The sequence below is a fragment of the Gymnogyps californianus genome, chromosome 16 (genome assembly GCF_018139145.2).
Source record: "Gymnogyps californianus isolate 813 chromosome 16, ASM1813914v2, whole genome shotgun sequence".
Classification (NCBI taxonomy): Eukaryota; Metazoa; Chordata; class Aves; order Accipitriformes; family Cathartidae; genus Gymnogyps; species Gymnogyps californianus.
In genome coordinates, this window is record NC_059486.1 from 12,247,540 (window position 1) to 12,272,793 (window position 25,254).

Genomic DNA, 25,254 nt, shown 5'->3' on the forward strand with positions numbered 1-25,254 from the left:
ACTATGTATATTATTTTTATTCCTAGTCTTTCTACTCTTTGAATTGCTGATTATTTTGTTTCCTTTTTCTGTTTTAGAATAAAACATTAGTATAATATTGAGATGTAACACAACAAAATCAAGCCTATAAATCTGCACCTACGATCAGCTGCCAGTCTTAACAGCTCAAAGCAGACTGGAACAATCTGACCCGCAACACAAAGTCTGGAACTCAACTGTTTCCAAAACATATCTAACATACGTAATTCAGACCAGTAAATAAGCAAAACAAATTATCTCTAAAAAGGTCATTTAAATTATTAATTATTCATTTCTGGAAAGCACTTTCTTCTCCCTGCTATATCCTATTGAATTTTGCCTTCATGTGAGAACCATTAATATCAGTAGCTGTTTTGTAAAAGCAAAATGTCTGCAGCAACATACTACTACTGTTTTCGGTATGAAGCTGGACCCACATTAAAAAAATCTGGCTAAATCCTAGCTTTTGCAAGTTCAATAGGTCAGGCAGTTTCAATAGCTATCAGCATCTGTCTCATCCCTAGTTAGGACAGTCACAGCTCACAAGCTCCCATTACCTGTTTGGAATCTTAGAAATATCTATGGTTTCTCTTGAGGAGACATATGGAATCACCACCACTTTTTTTATATCTGGAAGCCCTGGAAGAAGGAAGGAAAAAAAAAAACAAACCACTATTTCCTACATTCAGTTACATAAACCAAAGGTCTTTTCTGTCTGATTGGATCATACAGTGTGATGCACTAAGTAACAGAAATAATTCTAATGCACCGAGTATTGGATATAGTTTTAAATGTTAAGAAACTGCAAAAGGCTAAACTGTTACCCAAGATATGATTTCCTCAATATTGCCAGCCTTTTAAAAATACATGTGTAAATCTGCAAGCTTTAGTGCTGTAGTATCTCTTCATTTGTCTTCAGCAGCACTTCATTTGGGCTTAAAAAGCCCAGTATCAGTCCCTGTTCCCCGACTTATACTGCTGACTAATTTATGATGATATATTTAAAGCTAAGCTAGCAAAATACTGTTAGAATTACACAAAAGATGGCTAGTTTTTACTCAAATCAGTTCTGAAATTCTAAGTGGCCACAGAGATACCGTAAAGGAGGAAGGACAGTGACAACCAGTCAAATGTGTCACTAAGTGGCAGTGCAGGCTTTGAGTGCTCACAGAACTACAGCATAACTAAGACTAGATGGTATGCAGTGAAATACCTTTCACCACACTAAGCAGCTTTTCCAAGTGGTTATGTTCTTTGCCATTGTATATAACAGCTTCAACAGAGAAGATGAGCTTAGGCTGAATTTGGGAAAATCTGTCCAGTACACCCTAGGGACAAAGAGAAAAACAAGTTAAAAAAATGAAATTGCTGCAGTAGGAACACCCACTGGATGCTAAATGCAAATCTCAATTCAAGCAAGGAATAAGAACAGGAATTAGCAGAATTGTTAAAAGACTGCCTGCTTGTCTTTCACTCCCCCAAGATCTTCAAGGTACAACAGGTTTGTAACAATCTATTTCATGACCCCCAAATATATCAACCAATAACAAAGATAAAATGACCACAGATCACAGAACATCGTTTACTGAAGGATCAAGTTCACAAAGCTATCTAAGCAGTTAAAAATTCATCTTGAGAATCAGACTTACAAACTCATCTAAAGAGGATAAGCACCTGTGATGTGAGCAGGAGTTAGGCACTTAATTTACTTGAAGGTCCACAAAGCACCCGCCTGCAGATGCAGACAGGAGTCCTACATGCCCTTGTAAACTGCCCCCAATGCTGCTTTGACAATGTACCTGTAGTTTGGTAGTCTGCATGGGGGGAAAACTGAAAAACACCAGTGTTCTGGAAAATGCATTTATCATATGGCAAGGTTGCACTTCACATGAACTGGCAGCTTTGTTCTGCTATGATTAACAAAGGAAACTGTACCACTGATTTTTACCAGAACAACTAGATATTGAAAACACACGTACATACATACTACCAACAAACTACCACCACAGCTCCTTTAGAACCTCTGGGGCAGGACACATTCAAATGCTAAATTTTCAGATGTCTCCTCCAGCTTACGCTGTTTTCAGGAATTTACCATAGCTATTATCACATTTGAGAGAAAAACCCTTCTGGCCTTTTTTTTTTTGTACACTGCATGCAGCAGCCTACCAGAAATGGATCTTCTTGTATTCAACAGCAAGAAGCAAATCCTTTTAGTAAAAGCTCTCAGCATACAGTAATGTTCATCCCTCTCTAGCTACATTACTTGAAACATTAAGAACTACAAGACTACTCAATACTGTAAAATTGTCAGCTAACTGTTCAAGAACAATCTGCTAAATCATGTTGCAAAAATCAGACTTCAGTCATGTGCTTATTCTTCCCAGCATTCTTTATTCTGCTGTCTCCTGCTTTGTCCTCTACTTTGCAGCCAAAATGAGAGACAAGTTATCACCAAATCAAAAGACCAATGCAAAAACATCACAATCAACTAATCTCTATTAAACTCCTCCATTCCAAGCTGGGCTGGTCAGGGTTGCAAGACAGCCTACTGCAAAACCACAGAGGTCTTGTCCTGACAACTTCTCCATGTTGTCTTTTTAGGAAAGCTCACTGAACACCACAGGTAAGGTACAGGAATACGACTAAATATCAATATGCAACTGTCTCTGCTGAATGTCACTTAACAGCTTTCTCTCCTATCACGCAAAGATGCATTTTCTTTTTCTTGTTCACATCGTAAGAAAATACAGTGACGATGCATTGACACCTAACTTTATCAATTAGTTTAAAACAAAAATCACCAGAATCTGTTTTGGTGGCAGAAGAGGTTTTCAAGACATCCCTAATGCATTAGCTAACAAACTCAGAAATGTAGATTTAATTAATAGATTAAAGTTACTCTCTAAGGGAGTATGAAATCAAATTTCATGCTTTCTCAGGTGTGTTATCGTACCTACTTCTTTGTATCATTTTCAAATAACAGACCAAGCAGCCAAATTACACACAGCGTGCTTGTGTGTATACACATTCATGCTGAGCACAGAGCATACATACTCCATATCCATGCTGCCTGATGTTTAAAAATGAAGACCAATGAGAGGACTAAGGGTACTCTAACAGAATCAAATCTGAAGAGAAGTGTGAATCAGAAATAGAGATGACTACAATTCTCAGGGTCTTACTAACCCTGCTAACACACCCAGTTGGATTCATTAGCACTGGCAGGATCAAATCCCACAGGGCAGCCTGGTATGATACAAAGGCAATACAAACAGATGGAACGTGTAATTGCTACACTGGAACTTTAATCCGACCAGATGGCTCAGCAAGGAATTGCTTTCATGAAAAGCTCAGGTATACCAGATATGGCTCATTCTAGTCTATGAGCCTCAAATCCAGTACTAAAAATTGTGCAGGGCCCCATGAATGGAGCTGCACTGACTTTGCTAGGGCTCACCAAAGGTTTCTCACATAGTTCTAAGAGCAGAGCCTCTTCTTAAACTTACATATCCAACAATTTCTTATGCACAGGCCAAAGAACCACTTTCCTATTAATATACGTAAATGGATAACAGGGACTAGAGAAATGAAGCAAAAGCTGCCAAGAGTGGCACTCTGCGTGGGAGGGAGCTCACTGGTTCTCTGACAGCAGACTTCCTGAACACTTGCGAAGTCTTTGGATGTATGGCATTCAGAGCCTGCAATGTGTAGGCAGTTCTGAAAAGTGACATTTCTAAGCTTCACAAAACATATATACACAATTGGATTTGAAATGTTGAAAACATTACGCTATTTCCCAAAACACAAAAATCTTCATTTATGTTAAGAGAACTAATGCAACTGCACAGAAGGAGAAATATCTTTTCCTTAGGGTGGAAGCCAATATCCCCGAGGACCTCTGCTGATCTCCCTCAAGATTTTAGGGTTTTAATTCATGCCAACACATGCTGCCAAGCCAAAGGAGAATAAATGATATCCATGGCACTGCTGCTCCAAGGCTAAGTTTCATTAAAAAACTATCACAAAAACTAAAGCTGGGCATTGAAAATAACAGCACATCAACATGGACAGAAAACATACCGGTTCTCTGTAATGCAAGCAAAATGAACAATCTTCCCCCAGATGAGAGATCAAATCACATTGCAAAGAAAATACTCCATACTGTCATTTTCTGAGCAAGCAGAAAATATTTGTAGAACAGATTGATCATTACAGCATGTAATTTTTTTAAATCTTTTTTTCCCCAATGATACAACCTCAAGTATAAGAAAGTGGAGTGCTGCTGCCCTCTAGCGCTAATCCAGAGATGACAGTTCCATGCATTTAACCAGTTACTGGGGTTGAACACTGAGATTGAAGGTATGTATTACCTAAAAACTTTGGTATTTTCTGTCTTCTGCAATGTACAAACAGTACATTCTCCAAATGCTTTCATGCAAACTTTTATATAGAAGAAAGGTTCAACACTCCATTTTAGAAGTGATTTGTATCTGTTGCTGCTTATGATGTGTGCTAAAGACTTTCCAAAGAAAGCAGAATATATTCCCAAAGCTTCCAGGGCACACTGTAACGTCTGCTTGGATACCGTGATAATTTTTACCATATTTTACACACAGCATTTATTCCTACACTAAAGAGAGTTAAACAGGTTAGTGATATTAGCCTGAAATTCCTCACCTTGTTGGCAAACATAAAGCCTTCTGGAAAAGACCAACTGGGGTGTTGCTCAGTTTACCCATGTAGGAGGCAGAGGAAGGGACTACTTAGGAAAGAAACTGGAGTGTGGCTAAGCAGCCTGGAAAAAGATTTGGGAAGGGCGGGCCAAGCCCCAGACAACTCTGTTGCATTGCTGCTTATTTGCACATTTAATATAATAAAAGCTCATCAAGACTGTGGATTCCACCTGAAAATATCCCAACAGTGAGTTAGCTAAAAATGCTCAAATTACTATGCTGAAAGTCATTAGTGACAACTGAAAGCATGGGTTTTCGTTCAGTTTGTAGTAGCTAGAAAAAAAATCTGGTGTACTTGGCTGTGCCAGGAGGTGGCAGTAAGACTAAAGTGAACAGAATCTATCTGCCACTTTAATTTACCACCTTCACATCTGTCTGAAACACAGTGATAGCTTTTCCGCAACACGCAATAAGGCTACTCACGTTAATGCCAAAGTCTGGTGATGTTGAACTCCAGATAGCACCAATACTTGCAGCAGCCAGCATTGCTTCCACTGCATGAATGCTGTTCGGTAAGTAACCTATGGCAGAATTTGAATGGTTAGAGATGGAAGAAAACTAAAAAATATCAAGTCTTACAGTAAACATAATGTATACAATAGCCAGTTTAAACAGATTATAAAAATGAAAAATCCTAGACTGAAGCATCCTTTAAAGTTTTCCACACAATTGTAATGTCCTCCTTCAAAGTCAAATCAGTTACACAAGGAATTAGAAGTAATTCCATTTATAAAAATAGTCATATCAGTTTTTATATCTACAAGGTTACTCCCAATTTACAAATGTTTCTGTTTAATTAATGAGACTTTCAGGATAAGAGGGCAGCATGCTGAAAAGAAGAACTGGGAGATAGAGTAAGTTTGTGGATTGAATAGGGTGCACAGAGACTAAGAATACAGCACTATGCAGGGGAATAGAACAGGTCTGTAGAAACAGCCGTTAGAGAAGGAACAAGTATCTGGAAGGAAAGATTCTAAGTACTCAGCTAAAAAGCAGAGATTCAGCTTTACAAAGCTAAACATTGTCTGGTAGACACTGCCAGAATCTTAAACACAAACAAGCAAAACCAGTGTCTCAGCTGATAAGGCAATAATAGTGGGACTAGCCCTGGAACATTCCCACACAAATGTAGCTCTTCAGGTTTATCTCATTAGCCTGCAGCAAGATTTCAAGATTTAAATTCAATTTATCAAGGCATATAGAAGAAAATGTCAAGAAAGTTAGATTTTCAGTGGGCTCAATTTAAGCAACTCTCCAGAAGGTGCTGGGTGGCTGAGATTGAGTCTCAAGTGATCAGAGTCCAACCCACAAATGAAAACATGCAACTGAAATTCACAAACTACACTAAAGTAGATCAAAGATCTGGAGTTTCAGATCATCCTTCTTAAGCAACCAAAAAGATGTCCAAGTACTTAAAGGCACATGACAGGCCTAATTGCAGTACTTGGACATTTAGAATTCAGTGTTTGAAAGCAAACTTAAACAGCAATAAAAATGCTTTCCAACCCATTTAACAAAACCAGTGAGCACTGAGGGATCTTGGACTGCAGTGCAAGTTGCAGGTGGCTCCACAAGTATCTACCAGACAGCAAAAACCCACTAGTGCTAGGCACTTTTCAAAGAAAGGTATTTATGGATGTACTTTTCAGGACAGGAACTGAGATCACAGATCTTAGTAGCAATTTCTGTTACATTAACTTTATCAAGTAGGAGGGTACTGAGCTTGATTTTTGCCAGTTTGTCTACACAGCTTGAAAAAATCTATCCTTTTTCAACTTCGTAAAAAGTAGACTTTAAAAGTAAGTCTTAAACTGATATTTTTCTTCACAATTCAAAAATCAGTGAAATCAGTTTCTTAAACCAGCTTGAGCACTTCAGTTATCTGTAAGCTGCTGTGCTTTTGGGAGTACCAACTTTGAAAACAGCATTATGACTTAATCCCAACAATTTCTGGAAAAAACCACAACTGTGAATAAAAACCTCATACCATGTTAAGATATAAGTTACTCCCTAGAACTGCCTACAGTTTGTGATGTTTTGTTCACTGAAGTTCTTAAGTATATAAAGTGCAGCAAAACCTCACACCCATAAAGGCATTATTTATTTTGCTATTTTTCCCTTAGGGTCAAGGTTTATGATACAAGGTACAGTATCCCAAAATTTTAGTGATTTTTCTTTTAAGAGAAATCTTCCTCCCTGAACAATAATTTGAAATACATGAACCAGAACAGACTAAAATGTCATTTTGTGTGATGGACGCAGTTCTTTTTTAAGTGATGCCAAATATTTCCACTGAGCATTTCTTGGATGGGATTATCAGGAGGCCAGAGTGCAATGAAAACTGAAAGATGTCTCTTCATGCTTTGGAGCAGTTATTACCTTGCCACAGCTTACAAGCATCAGTTCTATTATAAGCAAGTTCTCCTTTTCACCACTCCTACAAAAGCCCTCAAGGCAAGAACACAAGTCTCTGCTTATTATTGTGACCCAGACAATTAAATCATTACTTTCATTTGTCAGTTGGCTTTGAGGTGGTGTTTGAGTTTGAGGGTATCAGCCAAAACTGCCAAAAGGTATGAAACATGCAAGGCAACTTACTCCGCATTTCTGTATCTTTACCCGATCATTGCAGGCAGTCAGCCTGCTTGCTCACTGAGATTTTTGTGTATTTGTCCTAATCCCCAACACCAGGTATTATGAATAAAAATGTGGTTCTATTCTGGAAAGAGATCCTCCAAACACAGCAATGTAAGAACTCGTTGCTTTTCTCTCGACAGCTCCCAACTCTAAATGACACAAACTACTTCTCCTGTCAGTCTTTCAGATTAAAACTGGATTCTCAGAAATAAAAATTATTTCTCCCTTTCTCACATCAGAGATTCTGCAAACCAATTACAGCAACTGCCATGTATGTAAAACTCCCTGCATTTGACTGTGCCCCTTGAGATATCAACTGACTCTTCAAAGCATTCAGTAGGCTGACACAGGCCATAAGCGTCTAAAACTTGGTAAAAAGGAATTTGCTGACAAAGAGGATGAAAAATCCAACTTTTTTAGCTGGATTCACATCAGGGGCCACAGAACAGTGACCTATGTACAGCAGCTCTATACTACAGAATAATAATGGTACAGCTAATTTAAATATTCATCATATGTTTGTTCATATATTTAACTAGAGCCTCCATGTTCCTTGATAACGGTATTTCAGCTAAGGATCAAAACTAGCATTTGTCAACATGGGTAAAGTCTACAGAAGGTACTTCTCTTATCTCTGTATCTTAACTTACCCCTTTCTTGAAGCTGGTAGGAAAGGTGGAAACTACCTTCTGTTACTAGAAAGAGGAGGATCTTCATACCCTCTTTGGGTGAACCAGAAAGCAATTGAATAGAGGGCTCAAAACACAGGAGTTGGGAACCTAGCAACTAGGAATTCAGAGTATGACATACCAAGGGTCCTAGCAGCACTCCTCCTGACTCACAAGTATGGATAAAATCTCCATAATGACAAAGAAATAAAAGCTTCACTTTGACATAAAACCTGTGACAAATCTCTAAGCAGGACAAGTGATATTTTAAAAACACTGTATGGATTTTTTTAAGAGGCAATTACAGCCTGATCTGCTCAGGACAGCATTTTCTGTCAATTGCTATTTACTTAATCTAGCATACACTGAGATTAAACTTAGATTTGTTCATTTACACTACAATACTTTACCAACAGAAGAGGTGAAAACTGTAGTCTAAAAATTTCTGGTATAATCATGCTGGAAACTATGTCAAAAGTCTCATTTCTGAGAGTACTGAGAACACATTCCCTGCAAGTATCTAATGCCTTCACAGAGTAGAGTAAATGTGTACTCAGAAACAGGCATCCAAACATTCGTATTCATCTGAATGAAAAAAACCAAACTTGGACTCTGCATCAAAGATTTAGTTCGAGCCTTGAAAGAATGCATCAGGAGGAAGGAAAGTAGGGAGCTGCAACTGAAATTTCTCAATGGCTTATACTATCGATCTACACCAGCTCTCAAACAGAAGAGGGAATTCAGAGACCAGACTTCCAATTTCTCTTTTTGATGTTAATATAACATTTCATACTCCTGCAGGATTTTAAAGTGGTCATCCTACCTAACATTACTGTGGCCTGAGACTATTAGTAACATGCTAATCTTCTTACAAAGCTAGCTTTAAAACCCACGTAAGCAACTAGGGCTAATACAGTTACTATAGATAAAATATCAGCTTTAAACAATGTAATTCATTGATGTTTTGTTGAGGATTTTTTTGTGTGAACACACGGGGAAGATTAGTTTGTTTTTAACTGCTGACTTGTAATAGAACAAAGCTGGCTACAGGGATATAATAGAAGCAACCTACCCGGAGACGAAAAACACAGACACTCCCAGTTTTATTTTATTCCTGCTGCAGCCATTGTTATTTGCCTAACAGATAGCCAGTGGGAGTATTTCACATGTGGATCTGTGTAGCTTGCATTAAGTATTGTATCTGTCTCTTCCAACTGTTGACAGTATTGCAAGACATCTTTAGAAGAGCTGTGTTTCACCACACATCTGCTTCCATTAAGTTTACTATTAAGTGCTATCGCCTTAGTGATGGAAAGGGAAGACTAGCATGAAATTAAGCTGAAAAAGTGCTGACATTGCTGTTTGTCCGCCCACAATCACCCACCTCCAACTTTAACATACTATTATGTCATGATGCAACCATAAATTGTATTGAATAAACTAGGGGATATGTTAAGTATAATGAAAAGTTAAAGTAGTCTTGTCTTAGAGGCAGTAAACCACGGAGACAAAAGTCACAAGAAAACAATGGTCTTGTGTGTAATTCTAACAGCTCAAGATTTTAAGTGATTTTAAGAGAAAGTGGCAACAAAGGGCATCAGAACCTGGCAGGCTGACTAGGTGTTAGGCAACTATAATAAAATTCATAAAATATCTCCCTTCTATTTAAAAGCTGATTTTTCAGAAGCAGTAAAAGCATGCCCTGTATTACTGCTATAAACCACATGAAGAATCACCCTTCCTTCCGCCACCTGCTATAAATTTCGGAACAAGTTAGGTCCCAGTAGATTTTGGCAAGCTTTGGAGAGCCTGATCTTTGATACCACAAGTGGGTGTATGACTCAAACTTTCCCACCCAACACTTAACATCTCTCCCCCATTTCAATTTGGTATTTGGAGAAAAGCCCACAGCCTCAACCTCTGACTGATGTTACAGTTTAGCTCCTCCAAGGACTGCCAATATCCTCTGGCATACGAGAGGAACATATGAAAGAAGCTGAGACCCAATTTAAAAATACATATATATATCTAACTCTAAATAGCTGGATTGCTGTTAAAAATCCCATTGGATTTCTTTCACAGGGAAGCTCTCCCTAGATATGCGCTGCTGCCCAAGGCAAAGCAATCTGTCAGCATCAGGAGTCTAGGACTGGGGGCACCAGGGGAAGGGAAGGAGGGGGAACTGCGCAACAGCTCAACTGATGGGAGCTGATACAGTTCATCTGACTGCAGATTACAAGGAAAAGAGTCTCTCACTGGCCAGGGTAAGAGGGCAGAGTGGAAAAAAGCAGAATGTGAGAAATTGCCCAGAAGAAAAAAGCACGTGAAGACTCTTGATAATTTAAAAAGCTCTACCTGAGCCGAAAAACGTACTGTAATTAAGGAAACGAAGAGGTTGCCTAGATTCATTAATCTCTTCTGTTATCAAAAGTAAGGGGCTTTATAAGGACTCCAAGCGCAATGCAAGCCTGCTTCCACAAATAAGCTATAACTGCTCATAAAGACATGCTTAAGCTATTGAAATGCTCAAGGGGCCCAGCACGGATACGTGGTACCTACAGCAGCTGGGCAGAAAGGTCTCTGCTGTGGAAGTGCCAGACAGGAAACTTTTGCTCAGGAAATGCACAAAAAGGCCAAGGGAGAAAACAGAGCTGCAGCTTACTCAAACGATGGGAGCTTAACTTCAGAGATTTAGGGAGCTGGGATCCAAACAGTGTTTTTCATTGTATTTTCAATGTATTTGTTTCCTTTTTCATTTGTTTTTGGTTTAGGGTTTGTTTTTTTTTTTTTTTTAATAACAGTACCACCACCAGAGAGCCAGAGACTGCAATTTGTGCCTCCTCTTGAAATCACTAAAAATCCTTCCAGGCTTTCTATTGGAGTCAACGCACACATTTTCTCTCCCAAAACCAGGAGAAAGTGCACAGTTAAAATCCCACCCTTTCTGTGGAAGGAAGCCCTGACATTAAGGATGAATTTTCAACAGAAACTTGGAATTGCTACCTTCTGCAAGCATGTAAAAAACGTGTATAAATAAAAACAAGCGGTATCTAAGGCACACTATTTTATTCATACAACCTTCTTTTTTGAAGTATCAACTATGCTTTTTAACTTAAGAGGTGAGCCAGCTGCCAAAATGACAAACAAGATTCAAGAGTCAGCCAGCCTCCAGTTGTGCTACGCAAAATACAGTCATTAACTAAAAGGAACTGTTATTAAAATTATAATAGCATTATTAGCTTAATTATTAGCACCACTGACTACAGCTATATTTCAATAGCATGTTTTCTCCAGCTACAGAGCACATTTCCCCTGCATAGTATACCTTACTAAGAACTGCTCAAGATGAGCAGAAAATGACAGCATCATATGTTGTCTTTTCCCAAACGTAGCATTTCTAACTGGTTTTGATTAGAAGAGTTCTAGCAGTGATAATCAGGTTGTGAAGAGGACTTTAATTCGCACCTTTGAACACAAAACAATCTCATGTAGACAAAATTCTTCAATCTTAATTCAGAATATATGTTCCCGTTAAGTGTGACTGCAACTGGTCATACTTAAACATTAGTATTACATCTGTTACCCTAGTGAGCAGTATTTTCTTCCCAGAGATTAAAAACCTGTCATTTAGCATCAGACATCCATATGTAAAGTCTAAGAAACTGACTTTAACCTGAGAATTAGGACAGCAGCAAAGAATAGCAGATCTCTACTCGCAGGAACACACCAAAGCTACAGCTGTTGCTACACAAGTGTACAGCTACTGTCCTCTCCCAATGTAGTGTGTTCACACACACAGAGTTTTCATTCACATAAAATATGAAAACATATCCAGTAATTACTCCTCTTCATCGTCCATCACTTTCCCACAACACATTTCATCATATGGGATCTGAAACTGGTACAGGGTTCCCTTTTTTGCCACTTATGCATGAGATTTAATCCTTCAGTTTAGCATAACCATCAATACATATGGAAAAACTGTTTTGAGCCCTGTTATGACTTTTTTTACTTGCTTATAAAACAATAAGGAATAGCGTATTAAATCCCCACAAGCAGTCTACAAAACAGAGCATTTGAATTTGTTTTGTACACATCAGGAGAAATTTCACTGCAAAAGTCAAAAAAGAGTGCATGCCGTGTACTTCACGATGACAAACAACATTTACAGAAAGCATTAAAAGGGGTCAACAAAAGCCTGACTAGGACTTTGATTGGTTTCATGATGTCCAAGTTTCCAGTTACATGCATAATTATGTATTGTTTTGCCAATGTATTTGGGGCAACTTTTTAAAATACACACAACCCACTTTCACCATTTGATGTACACATCATGGGACAGGTAGTAAGAAACACTACATTTAAGTTCTAAATACTCAAACTTTGTAGAGGTGTAAGTTTTCCAATTCATTAGTTTGGTTTCAGACAGAGGCTGACGCTCCTCAAGAAGTTGTCAGATATGAATGTGACAGTGTCAGATATGAAAGTGGAGACAAAATTAGAGCGTCTTAACTTAGTCTTCATTCAGACAAACCTTCCCAACTTCACTGGATGGTTCATACCCAAATTAAGGATTTAGCTCTAATTCCACGTAAAGAAACAAGCCATCAGCTGTGATAATTAAATGTTCAGTTACCAGTTCCGTAGAATACTCATACCATACGCATGAAGTATGAGCTCTCGAGTATATTTTACATTTGCAAGTCATATTTGTGGGTTTAATAAAAATAATAATGCATACCCTTCTGGTTTTGAAGACATGGGTTCGAGTTCTGGTTTGTAACATGCAGAAAACAAACCAAATAGTTTCATCACTTCGGGTTTGCATCATATAAGAATTTACACATACTTAGGATAATGGCCAAGTATTGCCCAAAGAACATGTGATTCCAGTAGTAAGATGAATACACACGTCAGCAGAACTACCAGATAGGAGTGAAGGAGCTTCAAGGATACTGCAGTTTTGACTTGCACTACACCGACAAAACTAAAGAGCTTATGTTACAGAGCACATGAAGTACAGAGCTGAAGCGGCTCAGCTGGAAGATGAAAACTAGCAATTTAGAAATAAATGGACTGAGGCCACCTTGAGTAACTCCTTTCTATGCCTGGACTGTATACTCTACAAGCTGTTCACAAGACAAAAACCTGTTTATATAGAAAAATCCGCATGACAGTCTTATGACAGGAAATATTACTCCAGAAAATTTTGAGAGTTACTGAAAGGATCACAGGGTTCTAACTACTAAGCTCTGCATTGACATGACTTGAAAAGTTACTGCTCACCAGCTGTTCACTACCACCATTCTCTGGAAGACACTACTCCCAAAAGCACCGGTGGCAGAAGGTAGTACAAGTTCATTCCTCAAGAACTGCAATTCACAGTGCACCGTATTACCTGGGGCTGTAGGGTCAGTAATTGCCAACTTGCACCAGAACAACCAACCCAGGACCGTAATTTCCAAGATTGCCCCCATGTGAATTTGCTAGATGCGAAGCCTCCATCACTTCTGCTTCCACGGAGGGCTTATGAAGCAGACCTTAGTGAAGCTATGAGGTATTTTCCTTCCCCCTCCAGTACTAGAGAACTTACAGGCTAATCCGGGTTCCTGCCCTCTAGAAGTGTATTTCATACAAATGTAAATATAGCAGCATAAGAGTCTTTTCTTTAGAATGTTTCTGTGAAATAGTATTTCGTATTCATGTTTCTATAACCCTGACTACTCACTTGCATATTTCAAAAAAATTTCACCTCATGTCCTTTAAAAAAACCACATTACTCACCCACAACTCTGTCTCCTACTTTTACACCCATCTTCCTCATGGCTGCAGCATACAAAGCTACAGCTTGTCTCAGTTCTTCAAAAGTAACTTTCAAGATTTCTTCTTTGCCTTCCTCTGAGGAAAGATTAAAACAACCAGTCAGAAATTATATGCATTGCAATATAAGTAGAGTCAAGTACAAACAACTACTTCTGGAAGAAAAACAATACGAAGTAATTTTAGGAGAAGAGTTTCCACTAATAATTATACTTTTCATTTTTCAAGTTCCTCCTATGCTGTACCAAGCTTTTCTATTTAATGGGAATCAAGTATTAATCAGTAGTATTCATTCAGTAGGCACCAGGACCTTTTTAAAGACAGGAACATACATCTGCAAAAATGCAAACTATTCACTGGAGAAAGGTATGTTCTCAAAGAACATTCATGATAAATAGATTGCACTTACCAAGGCTACTTTCTAATATGGAAAGAACAACCTCATTTTCCCTTTTTGCTCAGTTTTCTCATTAGGTCTAGGAAGCAGCATCAAGGGGCCAACTTTAGGTTTTATTATGGCAAGTCACTGTTGACTAGAAAATCATGCACATATAGTTACTAAGGTCTGACTTTCAATATGCTTTTTAAACATGTGCGTTTGCCAACATACCACAAAGCAAATAAACTAAACTGGACTCCATTCATCTCTGAAAAGATCTGCAGGGTGTTTTCATTTTTGTACTGAATGTCAGATGTTACATAAGCTGTTAATAAATCACTGGTGAAACAAAATGAACAAATCTAAATGTTATGAAAGGCAAAGTTTGTCATCTTAAAGGTCCCTTCCTGTACTTCCTCAATGTGACTCCTGCAAACTATTTGGCCTGTCCTGTTTCCAGTATCCAGCTCTTCTTATGAAAACACATATGCCAAGGATGTCACAACAAAAATGTACTGCATGCCCTGCTGCAGCAAGTCCTGCAGTACAGCTACCATCAGTCTGATTTCCTTAAGGAGGGAACAGTATTTTTTACTCTTTTGCCTTCTTAGACTTCCATCCCAGTAAATTTGGACTTCCATGGAACAAGAGAGCAGGTTGTGATGGGAAAAAACACAGAAGTCAACATAACATGTAGTTCATAAGCTGAGCAGGGACTGCCGACAGATTCTGCGTTCCCACAGAACAACAGGAAACAGGACTCTGATGTTCCTCTGTGATTAAGGCCCCCCAAAGAAGGGAGTCACAAATAAGAGATTCACAGTGGGAGCCAGTGACAAGTGAAACTGTTTAGGAAAGTTACATTTACATTCCTGTGCTCTATTACACCCACAGTGCTCCCACAGAATCATCCCTAGTGAATACACGAACCTGACACAGGTTCCCAAGACAGCACTCTGACCTAGCAGCGAGGGGTTAACAAAAAATACTCTGACTTAAGAGATCTTAAGAAGATTAAATACAGCAGAAGGTCATGAAAAGAAATGCAGGTGGAAGTCTGTTCACCGCACAGAAGTAAATGTGTTCACTCCAGCACTGATACAGTATTCAACTGGAAAATAATTTTGCTCCTTCTGGTATCATCACCTGTGATTATGCAACACAAAACAGGGAGTCTCCAGTACACCCATGACTTCCTAACAAGAAACACGATCTACAGGGACAATGTAATCACATGTCAAACCAAATAATTCACTAAGTTGATAATAATTCCCTCAATAATTTGAACTGAAAGTATTTAACTCCACTTTTTCTCAAGTTGCATGTTTAGCTTTTAGCATTAACAAATCAATCACATCAATTCTACATACATTCAGAGCTGACTTACTAATTAGCGTTTGGCTTTCAGCTGTTGCACAAGATGTATTTAATAACTACATTGATTTTTTTCTCCATTAAATAATACATAAGAAGCTTTTCTAATGATCTCAAAATTTGAAAGCTGTAAGTTCATCACTTTGAAGTCAGCTTTCTGTTACAACCCTCATTTCTATGAGACCTCACCAGATCAATTCTTATTACACCAAAACTGGTAGTTGATATATATATATATATAAGATCAGAGGTTTCTTTCAATACCTCTAAGCAGTAAAACGCAACTGATAAGTATTTCCTTCTTCAGCAGTAAGCTTCCAGAAGATGATTCTGTTGTCTCACATTGTTTTTAAACAGTTATCAGAACAACAGTAATACATATGTAATTCAAAAACTGATCTCTATGCATGAGAAATCAGAAAACTAAGACTTTTAACACCTACACAATCAATCCCTAGTTTTGCATAATTTTCTCTGCTAGTGAGCTGTAAGACTGCATTGTTTATTGTTAAGCTATTAAGAAGCATCACTGCTTGGTCAGTCTTATGATAAGGATTAGGTCCAGCAAAAAGGAAGCTCAGAATACAACTCCCTAAGGAAGTACTCACACACCTGCACGGAAGCTAATCCCATCTAACAGAGATTAGAATCATTTTTTAAAGTTACCAAAGTCAGCAGATACAGGGAAGGGACTTTGTCTTAACATTACAATCCTCATTATGAGTATACCCAGATTTTACTAGACTTAAATCTTCTCCAGTATAACAGAAAAATATATAATACATAAAATAAAAATATAACAAAAAAGATTGAGCTTTAGTGTTCCAGAAAAGTGAAATTCCAAGTCTTCCATGCACATAACTGTCCTTCCTTTCTGTATTGTCAAAAGCAGAGTTAATTCCTACCTACACCCCATGTAGTCTTTAGTATTCCTAAGACAAAAGGCATATAAAGAGGGTGGGAAGGACAGTATCAAGCAACAGTGCCAAAACACTTCCTGAAGGCAAGCATTAGGCAAGTGTTTATGACAAATGTGAAGTAATAGTTCAAATACTGAGTGATGCTAAACGTAGCATGATCTCTGCTACCTTAATTGCAATTAAGCACATTCTAAGAAAACTTCATTTAGTTTGCCAAGGACTTTTCAGAACTATCTATATTCCCATAGCATGTTTTGCTGTTTTTTGCAGAGCTGTATCATAGGTTCTGCAGAGTTACTGACTTTATTTTCCTCTTTTCTCCTCACCCAAGCCAGTTTATTTCAAGGTTTCATAAAAAGCAGAGCTGTTTCTAAGGCCTAGTCCTGTGAACTATAAATAAATACAAGCCATTAATTCTTTCTTACTTGCTGCATACAGTGCAATCTTGTCATTGTCCTTGTGCTTCAGAAGATTTTCTGCATAGTTCAGACGGCTACCTTTAAACCATTCCGGGACATCTGCAATACTTTTGGATGTATCAACCACCTGAAAAAAAAATACATTCCTGGAAAACTGTAATATAATTTCTTTTTCAGAGCACTGTACAGAAATCAGCTAATTAATTCCAAGCTCTTTATACACTCTATTAGGCAAGAAACATTTCTCCAAGCTTACAGATGGCAAACAGACACTAGATCCTGTAATTGCAGGCCTGGAAAGATTAATTATTTGTCAACTGTCACAAGCAAAGACATCATTACAACAAAACTAGAAAAAGTTCATTGCTGACAGTTCTATCTTTGGACCAGCCTCAAATACGTAAGTGAAGCAAACCACTATGACTGCATCCAGACCACAAGATAAACGCAAACCACAGTGCACGCTGAGGTTTTGCCTCTGGGAAGATCCCGAACATGGACTGAGCTACAGCGTATTGTAGCTTTCTACCAGGCCATACACTCCAGTGTCCCTCTGATAAAAATCAAAGCATAGGAAGGTGTGAATACCCATTCTTCCCCAGCATGAGTCACAAGGTACAGAGACCAACATCAGGAACTTAGACAATGGTAATTCAAATTAACCCTAGACCAAGTAAGTGAACTGTATAGTCAAATGTAACTAAGAAGTTCAAGCTTTTCATTCCAATTCTCCATTTTTTAGGATTAAGTTGCAGTAAACATTTAAGTACTCCACAGCTTCATCCAGAGTGCAGAAGTACTGCCACTAACCTCTATAACTAACAAATATTGTATTACAAACCGTGAGAGTGCACATTTCTCCCATCCTTCACTTGCCGTTTTCTAAAAAGAGGGTCCAACAACCTAATAAGCCCATGTTAAGTAATTCCCCATTTAGGACTAAGACATGCAAAGAATTGAAAAATGCAATGCAAAAAGTCACAAAAATATGTTCAGCTGAAACAACTTCCCCCCACCTTGAACTAATTAAGCCTCAAAATATTAAATTACCCCTTGATAAGTCACAGTTAAGACTATACCTTTAATAACAGCGAGAGGTAAAGAGCCCCTTAGCATTAGCCACAAAGGTATGTAAATTCCTTCCAAAATGCCCCAGTGTTTAGAGATTCAGCTGCCTAGCAGTACATGTATTTTGTAATCTTTAAATTGAAACTTCATTTTGTAGTTGTGTTTTTGAAAGCTTCAGTTTATATCCTCAGGTTCTCTCATGGATTGCACATGCATTACAGAAAAAGCATGCTTTCAGACCAAGTAAAAGGCTCTTCTGAAAGCCCAGTAGAACTCAAAATAACCTCCCATTCCAGAAAACCTAGTATTTGCGTGCTTTGAGATGTGCAGTGTATGTATATTACTGGAGGCAATCCTAAAATTAATTTTTATAAGAGAAGTTAAAGCTCATGTGGAAGTGCTCTGCTGTATTATTTTATTTCAAATGTTTCTAAAAATGGGAACTCAAGCAGGTTTCTTTGCTCGTAACAATTAGCTAGAACTGAGTTATAACATTTACAGTTTATCAACTCAGGCTGCAGAAATATTTTTTTACCAACATATATACTGCAGTAATTAGAAGCCACTCTTAGAACTGACTCATTACTGACTTCCTTTGCTTGAAGAAAAGTGAACAGAATGTTTTCAGCATTTTCCAGGACAAGATCTAATACAACCCTATTTCTTCCTGAGGTGAAAGACCCCTTCAAAGAGCTCCACTAGCATAAGGTGCTGACTTACATACTTGATGCTCCATTATTTTCTACTCAGGTAACACCTATGACTCCTAGTTAAGCCCAATCTCTTTGGTAGTGGTACTTTGTTATATGAACAACCTGATCTCTCCCTTAGAGGCAAGTTCTCAGCAAGCAACAGAAACTCAAGGTCTGCTATTTTAACGGAAGATCCCAGTTCTAGCAAGTCTATAAAAATGTAGAGCTTTGCAACAAGCCTTTCACTTCATACAGTCCCAATAAATGCTCAGCAAGACTACAGCAAAGGGAAAGAAGTGCAGTCTACAGTACTGCTGACTGCAGTCCTCATTAAATGAGTAAGGCTTTACTCCTACTCACAGCAGCATTAAGGCATACAAGGCCAATTCGTGTGGTTAGGTGAACATGCCAAGTATCAGCTGTGCTCCTATGCCACCAGCTCCTGTTCTACAATTGCTCTTCAGAGCAGCTAATCAGTGACTACTTCCCAAGCCTCAGCAGCTACAAATAAGCATCCCATTAGCAATATCCTGTCCACACCTCTACTGCATTTCTACTCCTTGAAGTGGTTTGCTAGTTGTGCTACAACCATGCATCATCATGCTCCAGAGACTCTGCTTACCCTAAGCAAAGACTATACCTTTGAGAATGAATCTCACCATTACCATGAGACAGATAATCTTTGCCTTACTGTGGTACACGTGATGTTCTGTATGACCTGAAGAGCAAAATAGCATGCCTCATGAAAAGCTAGAGAGCAGATACTATCAGAATGCTCAAAGCAGCCCCTCCACAGGAACAACAGCTGTCAGGTGCTTCTTGTAGCAAAAAGAAAAATAAGTTTAGGCTACATTCCTCATTTAAAATCAACAGCTACTTTAACTTGACATAACAATGCCAATGCTGCCATGCCAGTATAGCTTTGTACACTGGAAGTACCTTTGCTCTTTTCAGAAGTGACATGGATACCAATTGCTATAGAGTGACATGAGCATGTCTACATCAAATACTTAAAATCTTTACTAAGTTTAAATAAAACACTGGCTGCCTGTGTTATATATACACAAGACTTTATTGTTTTTCTTAGAATGACCTGTGAAAGTAGAAGCTGTTTCACTGGCTGGGAACAAAGGAGTCAACTCTGGTTCATGAAAAACTTTATTTTCCTCAAAGCATAATGCTTACTTCCAACAAGCAGCACGGATCAATTTGTAAGACATTTCAAATCAAACTTTTCAGCTCTTTAGCTACCACAAACAGCTCAGTTACTGTGACCAGCCTTTCCCCCTGACATACAGCAATGGACCAATGGTAAGGACTAACAGCGAGTCAGCTTTGAGGCTCAGCAAAGCTGGAGTCAAGCCTTGAAGATGACACTATGCTGACACTGAGAAAGAGTTAGAGGCAAACAGCAATACCCATAAAGAGCGAGTCAAGTATCTTCTGCAGTACTTGTCTATCAGCTGACCACCTCTCCTGTTTTAAGATCTCACATCACAGCAAGACCGCTGTAAAATAGGCATGCAGGGACCTAGAAGCTCACAAGTAGTCTAGTTAAAGCCTTCCTAGACATCCCCATCTTCTTGCTTCTCATCTTCAGGAAACATCCATTTTTAGGCCACCATTGCTTGCTTCAGTTTCCCTTCCAGTTCATCAGCCATTGGTGATGTCTGGAGGGACAGACTTCCAGGAGTACCAGTCCTGTAAGGCAAGAGAACAAGTGCTACCATCCAGCTTGCTCAGTACAGATACACAGGTGCAAAATAGCTCCTCTGAACTACTTGCTCAGGACAATTTGCATTTGCGTGGAAATTCAGAAAAATAGCCTTGCTAGCAGCATAAAATATGTAGAGAAAATAAGACAGTATCCAAATACAACCTGGCCAGATTTTGAACTACCATCTCTAGAAAAAATAAGATATTTGTGTTTAAAGTCTTCTGACTGCATACTTCAAAAAGCAGGCTAGTTCTTACATTCTCGCCGAATTCACTCTTCTAAAGGGTGGGTCACATTAAGACACTCAAGCATGCAGTTTCATGGCAGGAGGAACCACTTGATCTATCATATCATGCAGCACAGAAATTTCGAAGACAGGAAAAGGCAAAAGAAACTTACCAGTTCCCTCTGCAGAACTGCCAGTACTCTGAGTGTTCTTGGAACAGATGGCCTCCCAGGATTAAGATACAAGTCCAGTCCTCTCTCTATTAAGTCCCAGGAAGGTTCCTCTGCATCAAGCTTTTTAAGTAATTAGTCCATCATCTTCCTCAGATGGAAAACTGCAGGGTGATGTTGATATCCTACACCAGGACTGTACAAGGGCTCCAGCTTTGCCCTCCATTTGCAAGAGCTTCAAAGTCATTTATCTCAAAGCAACACTGTGGCATGGTCTGGTATTCTACCTGCAATTGCGTTCAACCGCTACCATTCCCTCAGAGATATTTCAAGCCTACATCTGATTGCAAAGACTTCCATAACCAGTTCTACAAAACCAGAGTGGAATAGGCATGCTTATCAGGTAAGCTGACTCAGGGAACATAAGCATGAAGTTGACTGCATGCCAGCATTTAAAAAAATCAAGACTATATTCTACCAGCATAATCCTAAAGCAGAAGGCAGTATATTGGTAGACTCCTCACAAGCAGCCAGGACTGCCAAGGTACATGAGAGCACATGACCACAAGGACACTACAGCAGAATTGTTTAGGACAATAGAACTTGAGGATCTCACTGTCCTAAAGCGTACCAGTAACAGAACACCACCATCCACCACACAAGGAAATCCAGGACTATACACTTGATGTATTCTTCGTATCACTTGCAAAGGTTCCAGGAACAGGTCAAAAGATTGATCATAAAACTGGTTTATTTACCCTTTGCACTGCACTTGACTGTTTAAGATAAACACACACTTACCTCATCATACAGGCGAGAACATACGATGTTACTGTACTTCCAGAATTCTGCCCAGAAGTCTGAGAAGGATTCCACTGACCACTGGTATAAGTCATCATAGTTGGCTAGAAGTAATAAATATCTGTTAGCATTATGCAGAGAATTATAGGAATTTAGACAAACTACAATTAGGGATATCCCAGATAAAGAAAATTTGTGGCTAAAACAACCAGTAAGATAAAACTCATCACACAGAGTAGACCACTTCTGTTGAAGGCAAGTGACTATAGCATCAACAGAAAGAGTCTACTTGAACACCTGAACAGATGGCACCATTTCACCTGACTGTGTTACAAGCCATTTGTCACCACAGGGAGAGGGACCTTTTCTAATAACTCTCTGCAACATCTACACCCCCCATGAGTGAAACTGAAGATTAGACAGCAGAACACAGTCCTGCTTGCTGACACTTCCACTCACTATCATATCATCAATATGATGCTTTCATAGAGCAAAAGATCAATAAGTCTTCCTGACAAGAGACATTTGCTGTATGGTTCTAGTCCAGGACCAAAGACCTCTGATAGCATGGTAACACAGAGATGAGATGCACTCATTTATTTAACTGTAATATCAACAGCACTACTACAAAGGAAGCATGCATTATTCCTCAATAAATAAGGGGTCTGACAGATTGCAGCTTACCTTTTCATGCTAAAACAGCATGAATGAATTGAAACAAGATGTTTACTAGCTAGATATTAAAATCATGACCTGGCATTAAAAACATGGACATGAGCAGTTTAAGCCTTACACGATTGTGAGACAGATGAAGTAACCTGAGGAATGCATACCAAAAAACCCACAATTCAAACTAAATACTGAAATTCAGTGTGTAAAACAGTTTTAGGTATGAATAACTGAAGCTGATGCCTCATCACCAGCTTAAAAGTGACATTCCCAAGTCATGTCCATGCTGTCTGAAGCTGTGCCAACAGCCAAATTAAATATGAATATCTGCCATCAGTGACAGTAGTAACAGTTTCCTGCTCTGCCAACTGTGTTTCCTATTTGATGCTTTCAGCTAAACCACTCAAAGTCATTTTCTCCAATTATCTTTGGTTTGTCATCCTGTTATCCAGCTGATTGCTTCAGAAGTCATCTTTGCATCCTCTTCTACAAGGAGGGCATCTTCCAGCTTTGTAAGAGAAAAAACATTCAAAACCATCTCTACACTGTTACTTACACTTGATCACTACAGCTGTTTCCCCACCCAGCCTGTCTCTTCCACATCTTATTCCGCTCAATCTCTTCCATCAATGTGAGATTGCTCCCTAGGTATTACTGACATAGGAGAAGCAATAGCAAAGACTCTTCTCCATAACTCAGCTTTTGCCTACATATTGCCTCAATCTCAGCCTCCTACACACCCTTTTTTTACACTCCACCCAAGTTACTCTTCGCTATTCTGTACACTGCATATCAGCTGGTGTGGGGATAAGACTCTACCAAAAGGAAAGTTCAAGCTTCCATCTCCTCCTTCAAAAACCAATGGCACCACATGCTCTGAATCTTTTGATAAATGCAAAACGCTACAAGTCACCACTAATTTGGTTTCTTACAATATGAAGAGTTTGTTCTGTCTTGTCTATGCAGTTGGTCCTCAAATGAGCTTTAGCATGCAAATCCTTTGGGGGACAGGCCTGTTATTCAGCAATTAAACACTGCATCGTTATTAACTTTTCAGAGCTGGGCAGAGCCATGCTGTTTAAAGGCTTATATTGCCCTTAGCTCTCCTCAGTCAGGCCACATCTTAATGTTACATAAAGAATCCATTCTTAGTTGTTGAATAGCACACCAACCAATGAACATCGGTTCAAATCTAATGGAACTTGACAAAGGCTTCTATATATGCACAGGAATCTACTTTTGAATGGAGATAGCCACTTAAAAATGGGGTGAAGAGTTCTAGTTGTTACAGCCATAAACATGGGCAGCTCAGCTGAAACTGCATTCAATCTTGATCATACAAGTACCAGTTACATGACATTTCTACTCAGAAGTTAGCTAAAACCCTGTAGTAACTTGCTTCCTATGTAGTAGGAGAGTTAGACACTATACATTCATGTTCAGATGGGAAATCCCCCAGCAGTCAAAATAATGACCTGGCTTGCCTACATAGTAAGTTCCCAATCAAGGTGCATAATTGTTTTCCAGACATGAACAGCTAGAAGCACTTAGGTACATTGCTACTACTGCAGAATGTCTCTGCTTATACCACAGACACATTTGTACTGGACTGAAACTCATCAGGCCCCTTGCCAGAGCTACTCCCTCCATCCCCCATCAGACAAATGATTACAGGAAAGCTACACAAGCAACCTGGTCCCCAAATACTTAGGGAGAACAGTACAAAACAAGCTAGTCAGAACTGCAGGGTTTGACCCCCGCATGCACTGAAGTCCACCTGGTTTGTGATGTGAATGCACCCACACAGTCAGCACCACTGACTCCTGATACCCTGGAGACACCACCTACAGTTAGCAGTCACTGAAAAACAGAACAGTCTGGGTTGAAAGACACCTCTGGAGGTCCGACCCCCTTCTCAAAGCAGGGCTACATTCAAAGTTGACAAGTTGTTTCCAAGTCAAAGGACTGCACACCTATTCACAGCCATATAGGTATTTCTGAATGAGCATAAAGCAGAGCTTGAAGTTCAAGAGCTTAGGCAGACACACAGAAAAAAAAACCTTAGCTTCCACCACTGAACCAACTTATGCATCACCTTTCACTTCCCCAGCATACTTAAATATTACAAAAACATACTCTTCATAAACAAAGATGAGCATTGCCTTAACTCAAATCTCACACACATATGTTGTTAAAACACCATATTAAGGCTTACATTAACCTCACAGCCATGATGGCAGCGATCCCTCCTTCCCACATCCCCTTATAACACTAAGTCAGTTCAGTATTGCTACTCACCCCAGGAAATCCCTGCAAGCAGGACCTTAGCTACACACACGAGCAGTCAGGAGCACACAGCAGGTACCAACACCAACGCTGCCAGGGCTGACATCCAGCAGCAGTACCAGTAACAGATAAGGCTGTTTGCATTTCCCATCAGCACGTACCTTCACACTAAGCAAGATGCTGCACCGGAGGCCTCTGCCTGAGGCACAAGCAGAGCATCCCACTCGCAGCCTGAACCACTTTGCTCCCTCAAGTCCCGGGGGGGGGGCGTCCAGGTACCCCACGGGCACCTTGCCCCCCTCTCCGGGGTAGGGACAGACGGACGGCCCACAGCCCTGCCGCAGGCTCGCAGTAAGGCCAGCCCCGAGGAAGCAGAGCCCCGCCGGCCCCCACAGCCAGAGCACGGCCCCGAGCAGAGCCCAAGGGCCTCCCTGCCTGGGCGCTGCCCGCCCGCCCCCGCCCGGCGCTCACCCAGGCGGATCCCGCAGCTGCTGGCCACGGCGGCGCGGAACCGATCCATGTGGGTGTTGCGCTTCGTGTCAGGCTCCCACATCACCTGCGACTCCATGATCTCGGGCTCCCGGGACATGGCGGCGGCGGCGGCGGCGGCGAGCGAGCGAGCGTGCGTCCGTCCGTCCCTCCCGTGGGGAGCCG

General features: G+C 39.7%; 1 protein-coding gene across 3 annotated transcripts in view; it reads right to left on the minus strand.

Annotated features, from left to right (window-relative positions):
- The window catches only part of AACS (acetoacetyl-CoA synthetase), a 44,241-nt gene extending 18,987 nt beyond the window's left edge, over positions 1 to 25,254 (minus strand). For all 3 annotated transcript variants that reach the window (XM_050906482.1, XM_050906481.1, XM_050906483.1), the window contains exons 1-7: positions 25,072 to 25,254; positions 21,646 to 21,749; positions 16,978 to 17,098; positions 13,844 to 13,957; positions 5,178 to 5,275; positions 1,232 to 1,346; positions 576 to 657 (exon numbers count right to left, since the gene is read on the minus strand). In XM_050906482.1, coding sequence (XP_050762439.1) covers positions 576 to 657; positions 1,232 to 1,346; positions 5,178 to 5,275; positions 13,844 to 13,957; positions 16,978 to 17,098; positions 21,646 to 21,749; positions 25,072 to 25,189 — 752 coding nt within the window. In that variant the 5' untranslated portion in view covers positions 25,190 to 25,254. The remainder of the gene's footprint in view (positions 1 to 575; positions 658 to 1,231; positions 1,347 to 5,177; positions 5,276 to 13,843; positions 13,958 to 16,977; positions 17,099 to 21,645; positions 21,750 to 25,071) is intronic.